This window comes from Vombatus ursinus, unplaced genomic scaffold (genome assembly GCF_900497805.2).
Source record: "Vombatus ursinus unplaced genomic scaffold, bare-nosed wombat genome assembly UNPS02014798.1, whole genome shotgun sequence".
Classification (NCBI taxonomy): domain Eukaryota; kingdom Metazoa; phylum Chordata; class Mammalia; order Diprotodontia; family Vombatidae; genus Vombatus; species Vombatus ursinus.
The window spans coordinates 5164361-5176723 of record NW_020954576.1 but is presented as its reverse complement, the minus strand read 5'-3'; the positions used below and the strand labels follow the sequence as shown (position 1 = coordinate 5176723).

Genomic DNA, 12363 nt, shown 5'->3' with positions numbered 1-12363 from the left:
ATGTTGACCTATGCCTTGTTTCTACCAAACTGCTTTCCAGTTTTCCCAGCAATTTTTGTCACCTTTTTTTAAAAAAAGAAAACTTATCTGCCAATATAGGAAGGAAGAAAGGAAACAAGCATTTATTAAGCATCTGCTATGTGCTAGGCACTGTGCCAGGTGTTATCCAACAACTCTGTCAGGTAGGTGCTATTATTATCATCCCCATTTTATGGTTGAGAAAACTGAGACAGGCACAGGTTAAGTGACATGTCTAGGAACACATAGCTAGTTAGTGTCTGATGCTGGATTTGAATTTGGGTCTACCTGACTCTAGGCCCAGCATTTTATCCACTGTGCCCTTTAGCTACTTCAAATGTGTGTGTATGTATACATATACATATATATGCATACACATACAGTATAGACTATCAGTGTCCTTTTTTTATGTGCAGAAAATTAATCCTATTATAGGTATTTTAAACTTATGGTATGGTATAGTCATGATAGTCTAGAAATTTTTGTATAGAAAACTAGTTGAAGAAATTTTTTGCTAAATGTTATTATTCGTATATGGTTAAAAAAAAGGTCATTTCATTGCTGAAAGAATTTTGATGTTTTGTGTTATCTTTTAATATGCCTTCCATAAATATTTTCAGAATGATCTTCTGAGTTTGGGAAATAAGTTCATTCCCCTGAGTCTAAAGGATAAAATAAATTGCCAGGAATTTATCTAAAACTTTGAAGATTCTGGCTTACTGGCTTGTTTTATTTGTTCTAAATGATCAAATTGCATTATCTCATTATAATTAATAGAAAACAGAGTAGGACCGTTTTTATTTGACTGTTAAGGGAAAATTTCTGAGCATGGGAATAGTATGGCCTAATCTGTGGCCTTAGGCAAATTATTATGGCAGTTGTATGGAGAATGGATTGGAGATGGGGAGAGATTGGAGTATATTTTATTCCAGTGTACTCCAGTAAACCTGGGTATATTTCAGGAGGCAGAGAAAGCCAGTTAGGAGAGTATTAAAATAGTCTAGCCAAGAAATGAGGAGTTAAACTAGGGTAGTGGCCATATGAGTGAAAAGAGGGTATGTATGAGAGAGATGTTGCAGAAAAACAACCTACAGGATTTGGTATCTAGTTGGTGAGGAAGAGGGAATGTTAAGGTTATGAACCTGGGTGACTGGGAGAATATCAGTAATATATTCTGGTGCCATCAACAGAAACCAGGAAGTTTGAAAGAAGGATGCTATTTTGAAGGAAGTTGAGTTCTGTATTGGGTACATTGAGGTGTTGAGACAGTCACGTAAAGGTGTCTATCAGTCAGAGATGTGACAGTGAAATTTAGAGGAGAGAAATTACAGTTTGATGTATAGAAGGTTTAGAGATGATACTCACACCCTTGGGGATGGATGAGATCATCATGGGAAAGAATGTAGAGAAAGAAGAGGAGCGCAGCACTGAACCTTTGGAAATACTCATGCTTAGATGATGATCAAAGGACTCTGAGAACAAGTAATCAGACAGGAAGGAGAATCAAGAGATTGCCGTGGTATGCAAGCCAGAGAAGGAAAGGGTAGCTCTGTGGAAGTGGAAGACCAGAAAAATGGGGAAGAAGTGGTTGCTGACAGCTTCAGAAAATACAAAGAGATCTAGGAAAATGAAACCTGAGTGCAGGTTATAGATTTATCAATTAAAAGAGATTATTGGTAACCGGGGAGAGAATGGGCAGTGAGTTGTCACAGTGGACAGAGTGCTCGGCCTGGAGTCAGGCAGATTCCCGAGTTCAGATGTGGCCTCAGACACTAGCTGTGTGACGCTGGGCAAGTTACTTCACCGTTTGCCTTAGTTTCTGAGAGATGAGGGGCTGGAAATGATGAGTACAAGGAATTGAAAAAGTGAGACAAATGGAACCAGTGTAAAAGCTAAGAATTTGGGAAAGGGAGAAGAGTAAAAATAATAACTTGAAGGATTGGCAAGGTTGAGTGGCTTTTTTTGTTTGTTTCCAGAGAAACCTGAGTTTATTTGTAACCAGTGGAGAAGGACCCTGTATACAGGAAGAGATTGAAAAGGAAGGAGAAGAAGGGAATGATCAAAGGGGGCAAACTCATGAAGGAGATGAGAAGGGATGGGCTCAAGGAGGAAAGCCGTCGCATCTTTAGACTATAGCGAGGCAGAATACTGATGAAGATGTAGAGCTCTTTTAGAGTGTGGAATGGAGGAGGTGGAGATCACAGTGGAAGACTGGTTGGCATGATTGTGTGATTTTTCTCCACTAGTGTTAAGCTTCAAGGCAGCATAATGTAGAAGGCAAATAGTGGGAGTGACCTAAGGTTCAAAAAGGCAAGAGATTGAATGATATATGGGACCAGAGTATGGTTGGATAAGTGCCCAACACAATAGGATAGTAGGATATTGAGCTGGACTCTTCCAGCTCAGTGAAGACCTCTGCGGCCATCTAGTCCTACCTAATTATACAGTTGAGGAAACTAAGTCCCAAAGAAATTAAATGATTTGTTGCACAAATAGTAAGCTTCAGAGATGGGATTTGAAACTAGGTTCTTTGATTTACCCAGTATATATTTTGTATGTACATGGTTGTTTGCATGTTCTCTTTCCCATTAGGCTGTGAGCTCCTGGATGGCAGGGACTGTTTTTGCCTTTCTTTGTACCCTGAGTACTTAGTGCATTACTTGCCACAAGTAAGTGCTTAATAAGTGCTCATTGACTTGACTCTGACTCCAGAGCCAAAGCCTTTTCCACGTAGTAGGGACTTGGTGAGTGGCATGAAATGAACTAATTAAACATGGGATCAAGGCTATGAATGTAGGAAAGTGAGGGCAGAATAGGGAGTGATAGACTTGGAGAACATGAATGGACTATAGGATTTAAGTGGAGTGAGTTAGAGGGAGAGATGGAAGAGGACGTGGTGATTTGAGACATATTTCAGAATTCAGCATCATGGAAATGGCACACATACAAGTGATCTGCAAAGAGGAGTGACTTAATTAAATGCTTACTGAATTGAAAGTAAGTCTTGTGGAATGTATAAAAGATAGAGTGATTTTCCAGAAAGAGAAGTTTGAGAGCTCAGCAAATAGAAGTTAATCCTTGAATGATTCGTATTGAAAGAACACTCTTCTTGTATCTTGTTTGGAAAAGTGTCAGGCACCCTTATAGCCAGCTTGGGCTACTTTTATGGTGAGCAGAGGACATACAACCTGTAAAATTTTCTAAAACAATCACTGGTGATGTTGACTGACTTTAATTATATTGAATAATTTTTTTCTAGGTAAGTGGAGGTATTCTTCGAATTTTTCCAGAAGGCAAAGCCCAGTTTGCTGACATTGAACCCAAATTCGATAGACTGCTCTTTTTCTGGTCTGACCGACGCAACCCTCATGAAGTGCAACCAGCATTTGCTACAAGGTAGTATTCCTTTTGAGAAAAACTTGGCACAGGTTTTATAAAACTTCCTTTGGGGGAAAAGAAAGGAGCACTTTGTGAATCTTAAGCCCTCATAAAGATTTTTAACTGTTAGTCAACTTTATGTACATCTTATTACTTTCATGCAAATTTTGCCAGTCAATTTTGTTTTCAGTATCCTCTTTCACTGCATATATGTCTCTGCACATCTATTCATTGGTTCATTAAAGAAAATAATATGATTAGGTAAAAAAGAAATGGAGGTTGCAGGCTCTCCTTTCCTGCATCTCTCTTGCCATATGGTTTCCTTAAGTTTGTGGCAGGTCCCCAAGTCTCCTTGTATTTCATCCACCGGCTGGTGGATCCTTTCTGCTTGGGTGAAAGAGTGGAGTAAGGAAGAAGAAGTGGAGTTAAAAATAAGAAGATAAGGAATGGTGGAAACTGGAAAATAGATGAGGCTTGAAATAAAAGGAGGGAAAAGAAAAGATTAAGATGGAGAAGAGTGATGGCAGGTGAGGGGGTGAGGAAGAGATCATAAAAATAATGGGAATGATTTTTAAAATAAGATTGAGAGCTCTGGGTATTAGCTGCATACTGTTCCTCTTTTCCAGAAAGCTTTTCTCTTCTCCTTTTCCTGCGGTAGTACTCATCAGTCAGCCACCTCCTGCACGCAATGTGCTTTGTTATCATGCAAGATGCCACCAATGTAAATACAGAAATTAAACAGTTCCAGCCTTAAAGGCATTTTATTCCATAAGGGGAAATAACATGTACATACTTAAGTACAATACATTATGTACAAAAAAACTAATGCAAAGTGATTTGAGGAAGAGGGGCGGAGGAACTGGCAGCTGGAGGAATGAGGATGACCTCCCATAGGAGGTACTTGAATGGAGCTTTGGGAGAATTCTCGAGTTCCTTCATGTGGCATTCTCATGTCAGGCATGGAGAGCAGCAGCCTGTGCACAGTTCATGTCAACTAGCATTTATTAAAAACTAGCATTTATTAAGCTCCTACTCAGAGAAGAGAGGTGTGGAATGTTAACTACCTTTTAGTCCCAACGAATAATTAGAATATTAGAGCAACAGAGGATCTTCAGGATCTTTTAGTCCAACTCTTTTATTTTATAGATGAAGAAACTGAGGCCTGAAAAGTGAAACAATTTGACCACACGGGCTAGTAAGTGGCAGACCCAAGCCTGAAGTTCATGTCTGACTTTTAGTATTATACCATAAGTATCTATGTCATACTTTAAACAAAGATAAGATATTGGCATCAAAAATTAATTTATGAAAAAATGGCCTTGTTATGGGAAAATTATTTTAATGAGAGTAACTATGCTAAGGAAATATTTGGTTTAGCCAACTTAGAATTAAAGGTAGCCGTAGTAAGTTATGAGTCTTCTAACACCCCAGACTTTAATTTTTTTCGCTTTTTTGTGCAACTTAGAAGATACAATAAGATCAAAGTACGAGCTGCAATAGAAATAATGGAAATGTTATACAGTAGTGATAGTAGTACAGCACAAGGCTTCACCCTCAGGTCTTAGCACTTGCCACTGATGAGGACTTAGAGATTCAGTGAGAGTTTTCTACCTTTCTTCTACTTGCTTTCATCCCAGCTATATAGCCCTTGTTCTGTACCAAATACTTGGTCTCTTTAATACTAAACTTTGCAGTGGGTGGAGGGCTAAACACCATGTGTCATGGGGGTCAGGAAAAGACTTTGGAAAACACTGGTGTTGGGAAGTATCAGTCTGTTGCAGCCTCTTTGAAGAGATAATATATTCACATGTTAAAAGGTAACTAAAAATATAAGGTGGTGGATGATCATTAAATGAGTCATAAGGATAAATGTTGTAATTACATAGAGCTAAAAGAGGTTATCTAGTCTTGCTCCTGAGAGATGCCACTTCCAGCTGGGCTGGTCAGAAAAGCCTCCACAAAAGAGGTTGGGTTCCAGTTGCAACTTTGGACAGAGAAAAGGATCAGAGGTTTAGCTGGAAGAGGCCTTAGAGGTTAGCCAGTATAATCTCCCCATTTCACAGATGAAATCATTGAGGCTTAGAGAGGTTAAGTATCAGATAAGTATCCAAGGTCACACAGGTATTACATGGCAGAGACACATTTTGAATACATCCAAATCCAGAGATCTTTTCCATTGTGCCAGTAGACCATTTTGGTGTTTGGTTAGCCAAGATTTTTATAAGGCAGTTAAAGGAAATTGAACAGTAAAGGGAGATTAATAGTTTTGAGTAGAAGGTCAGGGTGTGGTAGAGGGAAAAGAGCCCTGGTTCTGGTGTCTTTTGACCTGGGTTCAAATCCTTCCTCTGACATTTACTATAAACTTCTAATTCCATTGGTATAGGGAACTCCCAGCAAGGAAGGTGACATGTCACAGTCGAACTAGTTTCATCATCTATAAAATGAGGAGGTGGGAATAAATGACTTTTTAGGATCCTGTAGCTTCCCCATACGTTACCAGAGTCAGCCTATAGAACAGAAAAATCAACACTAAGAATGACAGTGGTATAGTGGAAGGAAGGACATTGAAGTACTAAGGTCCCAGAGTCCTAGGTCCTGGTCCTAGCCGTGGTGTTAACTCACTGTGTGTTGTTGGACGAGTCACCTGATGTCTCAGGACATGTTTCTGCACTAGTTAAGTGAAATGGTTGAATTGGATAATGAATTCTCTTCCAGCTTAGTAATTTTTATTGTATCCTAAATTTGACTTCTCCAAAGTTTAAAGCCTACACAGTCTGTCTACCATTTCAGTATTGTCTCATGCTCTTTCCTCTGTACTTTTTATTTTACCCAAACTAGATTCCTTATCCCTTATATATGCCCCATGCTTTCTTACCTCTGCCCCTTTGTTGACATGGTTCTTTATGTTATGATTCACCTGCCCCCCCCATTCCTTTTAAATTCCTCTACCCATCCTTTAGAGTAGAAGTGTCAAACTTGCATGTACCTAAATCAGATTAAAATGTAATTGGAAAATGTAATTTAAAAAATACTTAATGTTAGTATGTGGTTTTCTAAGCCAGTATGTGCCCGCAAGGATCCTGTGTACTATTTAGTTTCCCACTTTTCTATTTTTCAGTTTGACACCACTGCTTTAGAGCCCAGATGAAACATCATCTCTTTTTGAAGTCTTCCCCTTTCCCATCACTTTCCTTCTGCATCTTTCACACATTTTATTTTTTTAATTTTTCATATAATTTATTAGTTATAATATATTATTTTGTATTATTATTTATACATGTGTCATACCTCTCTATTGTTTAAGTTTCATGAGAGTATGGACCGTATCTTATCTCAGTTTCATATCTTTACCATTAACTAGCATAATGTTTTCTATGTAGTAGGTACTTCGTAAATGTTTACATGGGCTAGTTTTATAGCATTTATTAGTGCCAGTTCTCTCAATTATTATTCCGTGCTACCCATGACCAGTGGTTCTAATCTACAGGATAATCTCCTTAATTTTAAATAAAAAAATTGAATTCAACATTTATTAAATGCCTAGTATCTACAGGCGTTGTGCTTTGAGCTGGGGATACAAAACTAACTAGTCCCTGTTCTTCTGTTCTGATTTTGTATTTCTTTTTCCAGTCTGTTACTTTTCATTTCTAAATTGTATACCTTCTTTTGCAATATTTCCTGGATATAGTGACTTTCAGTTTATCCTACATTGTTGGAAAAAAAGCTGATCTACAAACGATATTCAAGTTCACTCCTAGGCAAAACTTTATTTGAATTATTTTTGTTGAAAATCTTTTATTGTTTAGCATAATTTAAACCTTATTTGATTACTTGGGACCATCACCCATTGTTGTACTATGTTTTAATATAGTGATGGCCTTAGGAGTTGTCAAGGTACAGCAACAGTTTTCATTATGTTAAGTAGTCTCACTCTGTGTGCTTTTTGAGTTCTTGGGGCCTGTTTTTTATTGTGTTTCTGTCATCTTCCTCATAGAGGTCATTTAATAATATCAGTGTCAGTTCTTTTTTTTTTTTTTTTTTTTGGTTAGGCAATGGGGTTAAGTGACTTGTCCAGGGTCACACACCTAGTGTCAAATGTCTGAGGCCAGATTTGAACTTGAGTCCTCCTGACTGTTCTCTATCAGCTTTACCACCTAGCTGCCTCCATGTCAGTTCTCTAACCACCAGTCTTCCCCACCTCCCTTTGGTAATTTGTTGCTTTTAATCACTTAATAATTAATGTTTATATCAGATGACTAAGTTTATTAAAAGTATACATCCAATAAATGAGGCCCATAGGGGTTCTCCCATAGGTAAAACGTGAGCATTAATAACATGGATTTAATGACATTTATTTTGGCAGTTCAGAGGGCTTTTTTGCTTATATTCTAGTTCTCAGCTATGTTCGAGAATGAATCAAGTTGCTGTATAATTGAGTATTTATTGTGCTAATAATTTATTCTTAGATAAAATACTAAGATAGTTATAGTAGAATTATATTTTAGGTGGCATAGTGAATAGAGTGCTGGCCCTGGAGTCAGGAGGACCTGAGTTCAAATGTGGTCTCAGACCAGACTCTTGACACTTACTAGCTTTGTGACCCTGGGCAAGTCATTTAACCCCAATTGCCTCGCCAAAAAAAAAAAAAAATTAAATATAAGATTGTTAAGGTGGCACTCGCCCACTGCCTGTCCCCAGCCTTACATTTGCATATTACTACATAGTTTCACTGTGCTTTCATATCCATTATCTCATTTGATCCTCACATTTTTTCTTTGTTTTAAATTTTCTTCTAGGTACGCAATTACAGTGTGGTATTTTGATGCAGATGAGAGGGCACGAGCTAAAGTAAAATATCTAACAGGTAATAATCACATTGGGTTTGTATTAAAAACTTATCATTACTCTTCTTCTCAGTGATTTCCAAAAATAGGTTGAACTGAGACCAGAGAAAAATATTCTTTATTCTCCTGAAGTTTTACATTCTTTTATTTGAAAGTGGAATGCTCGTGTCTATAGCAGTGAGGTCTTTGGCTAATCAGAATAGTCCTGTTCTTGCTTTCAGCATTTCAATTTAACCTTTAGATTTTGTGTTTATTAAATGTACACAAAAATCAATTTTGAGTAAATACAGTTATGCTTATGTTATGAAGATAGATTCTTTCAGCCCAGTCCCAAGTTCTGGATTGTTTCTCTTATATCAGTGATTTCACTCATTGCCTCTTTGCCTGCTTGTGTATGTTTTAGTGGAACACTCCATTCTAATTTCAGAAACTGCATCCTAGCATAAACCTCCTGATGATTTTCATACTAATCAATATTTGGCGATTCTGATCTTCCTGCCCCTTTTATATTTTCCTTAAGTCATTAGTTGCAGAAATTTTGCTGTGGAGGACACTTTACTAGCTTGCATTCATTCAAAAAAGGCAGAAGTTAGAGTCAGTAAATAGACTGCTTTTCTCTTCAGAGAGTCATAGAGTTAGAAGGGAACTTGGAAGTCATTTAGTCAATCCATCCCCTCTCACTCATTATATGAAGAAGCTGAGTCCAACAGAAGTTACTTACTCAACGTCACACAGAGTGGGTGACAGAACTGTGATTTGCACCTAGGGCATCTGATTCCAAATCCAGGGCTTTTGACACCTACAAGAATCTTAAAGGTTCATTAATTAAGGAAGTCCAGCACTGTAATTACTGAATTTGATTGTGCTGGAGGTAACATTCTGGAGAAGGAATAATGGTTTTCAGTTAATGATTACGAAGTTAGGGTTTTGCTATCATGTGACAAAGGAATTAAATGCAGAGAAGTAATTGCCTGGAGCCAGTTATAATGTGTGGTTGCTTTTTTTTTTTTTTAACTGAAATACTTTCTTTTTCTTCCTGCAGGTGAAAAAGGTGTGAGGGTTGAACTTAATAAACCTTCTGATTCAATTGGGAAAGACGTTTTATAGAGTCTTTGATCCAGCAACACACCTACATTGATGCTGTTTATTAACTTGTGAATTTGAATAAATGGGATAAAGGAAAATAAACAACAAATCAGCATTTTAATATGGAAACCAAAACAACATTTTTGTGTTGCATCAAAAAGAAGATTTTGACTGCTGTGGCATTGTACTGTGTGACTGACTCCAAACCTGTGACTGCTTATTTGAAGACTATAAGCAATTAAAAATGACATATACATCTGGACATAAAATAAGTGCCCTACATAGAATTTTTTCATTATTATATTTTGTCAGACCTATCATCCAGTTGAATCCAATTCATCTCTCCCTTTTTTATATAGTCAAATTTGAATTTGGGGTAATTTTTGTATGACCAGGTACACTTTATCAAAGTGAATTGAGTAAAAATTACAGTATTATTCTCCAAAATAGCATCAATCTATTTTTGTAAACCTCTTCATATTGTTATCCTTTGCCCTAAAAGACCTAATTTAATGATAGTCGCCAGTAACTGAAGATCACTTTAATTTTCTTTACATTTAAAGTCAGAAAAGGAGCACTTTAATTACCAGCTAAAAATCGGATTCTTTTGTAGTCATATCTTAAACTAATTTGAACTCTTAAAGATTGCTACTGTATTTTTTTACTTTGTCCTTAATTAAATTTAACAGGAAAAAAATCACTATTCTACTATCAGTTATTTTATTTTAGTTCATGTTTTACAAGTTAAATCCAGAGTGGGAAGGGCTTTATCTTTTAAGTTAAATTTAAAAAATAATAGTAATAATAAAGTGACTGGCACTGAGCTTGAGGCTATATCCAGGTTATCCTTGGCTTTGGGGACATAGCATCAAGTTCCTAAGACAAAAAAGGGCTTTCTTAGGCTTTCAGATCTACCCTGAAATTTTCTATATGTTTAAAAAGAGATGTCTCCATTCCTAAAACTTTTAAATTTATCCATGTTTTCTTCCTATTAAATGCCCCATCTGATCTGCAGATCAGTAGGACCTTGATTCTATTATATAGTATCAAGGGCAAATTATGTATACATTGAGACTGAAATGCATCATTACAGGCTTAATGTGCAATGAATTTTCGGATTCTTGTTCTGTTAAAGCATTCCCCAAACATAACACTGGCCTTTGATCAGTACTGAAAAGGTGTACATTTAGTAAGAAAGTTGAAATGCTTTGGTTTTTATGTTTTGGTGTTCTTTTTTACTTTTCAGAAAGAGAGGGAATGTTACTAAATCACACAAGACCTCCCTAAACTTCTGTTGTTTAAAGAATGAATTGGAACAGGTGTCTTGGACTTAAATGTTTTCCTGTGCTCATTAGCAAAGTCCATAGGGCCGTATCCACTCTCATAAATTATGGGTACTCACCTGCCCACTTAATTTTTCTATCTCTGTCCTTGATTTCCTTTGCCAAAACAATGTGAGTGTACAGAAATATTTCTGTATATATTTCAATTTATGACAATTTTAGCATCTGTATAGTTTGTATTCAATTAGAAACCTTTTCTATGGAAAGCTCAGTAATTTTTATTAAAAGATTGCTATTGTTCATGTAAAACATGAAAAAAATTAATTGTTTAGTGAAACTGACAGTGGGGAATGGGGTGGGGGTAAACATTCAGTATTGTGATCTCACTTAGGAGAACTTGCAGAAAGAATTCTCTAGCTTCTACTCAGAATTATTGTTGTTTTTACTAAATGTGTTCCATTTTGTTCCTCTTCTCTCCCTTCTTTCCATAAATTTGACCCAACACTTCCTCTGTAAGTGCCTCTGCCAGCCTGATCCAGGAGTGCAAGTTGTTTTTGCCATCTTCTGGTCTGGTCTGCAGTGCAGTGCATTGCATTAAGCCACAATTAAAAAGCGCTACTTTTTTTTTTCTAGGTTTACCAGAAGTTATATTATTTTGGTGGGAGGTATGTTTGAATTTTATTTTTAGATATGTGTACAGAAAAGGCCTTCAATTTGTGAGCCCCTTTGTAATTCAAACGTATACTTCTGCAGGTATGCAAAGTACCAAATTCTCATCTCTGTGTAGTGCTTACCAGACAGATTTAACTCAATGGTGTAATTTTTTTTTTAAGTCTGCTTCATCATATTTATAAATCATTAGGAAAACATCAGCAATTCAGGGCAACCATATTTTCACTGTCTTCTCAGAATTTCATAGTAGTGGGACAGTTAACTTGTTAACCAGGTAGCACTTTTAAAAAAATTTTCATGACTTGTTTGTGTTTAATCCTGGTTAAAGATAAACTTCATAATGCTATTTTTATTCATGACATTAACCAGCTGTAAAACACAGACCTTTATAATAGGCAAAGAATTCAGGACTCACAAATTGCCTATAGAGTCATGTAATTTGAAAAGCAGTGTTTCATTATGAAAGAGCTCGCAAGTTGCTTGTAAAGCTAATCTAATTAAACAGATGTATAAAGGTTCTTGGAAAACTATATGGTGGTTTATTTTCAAAAGTCATTTTGTTGTTTTTAAAAGCCTGTGTCATACCAGTGACTTTCTTGCCAGTGCACTTATTTGATGATGTAGTATGTAGGTGTTTTTATTGCCCATTTGGACTTAGTCCAATTACTGGTATTACTATTTGTAATTCAGTCTCTAGTGTTTTTTTGTTTTGTTTTTCATTTTTGAAGGTTGGATAACAGGAAATACTTTAAAGTGTAGTATATTAGTAGAAACCCACCCCATGGGATAATAGTTCTAAGCTTTATGTTTGAAGGAAAAGGAGTCTACAGGCATAGTGTTTGGATACTTAAATGTTTGTTTTTCCTTGAAAGCAAAATTATCCTTGGCTTTTTCACAAGATTTTTATAATTACTAGATAATATTTTTTAAAACATTTGTTTCTTGGTTTTCCATAGTGCACTATTTAAAATAAAACTACTTTAGATTCACCTACCTACTGCCAAGTAAGAATTAAGTTGCATGAACAAGCTATATTTTGAAATTTCATTTTCTTTATTTGAGGTGTCAATTTATATTTTGGA

At 36.3% G+C, this 12363-nt stretch overlaps 1 protein-coding gene across 2 annotated transcripts in view; it reads left to right on the top strand.

The window, feature by feature from the left end:
* Positions 1-11808, top strand: part of LOC114050125 (egl nine homolog 1-like) — a 71341-nt gene extending 59533 nt beyond the window's left edge. For both annotated transcript variants that reach the window (XM_027871702.1, XM_027871701.1), the window contains 3 exons: positions 3278-3414; positions 8193-8260; positions 9283-11808. In XM_027871702.1, the coding sequence (XP_027727503.1) occupies positions 3278-3414; positions 8193-8260; positions 9283-9347 (270 nt within the window). In that variant the 3' untranslated portion in view covers positions 9348-11808. The remainder of the gene's footprint in view (positions 1-3277; positions 3415-8192; positions 8261-9282) is intronic.
* The last annotated feature ends 555 nt before the right edge of the window (positions 11809-12363 follow it).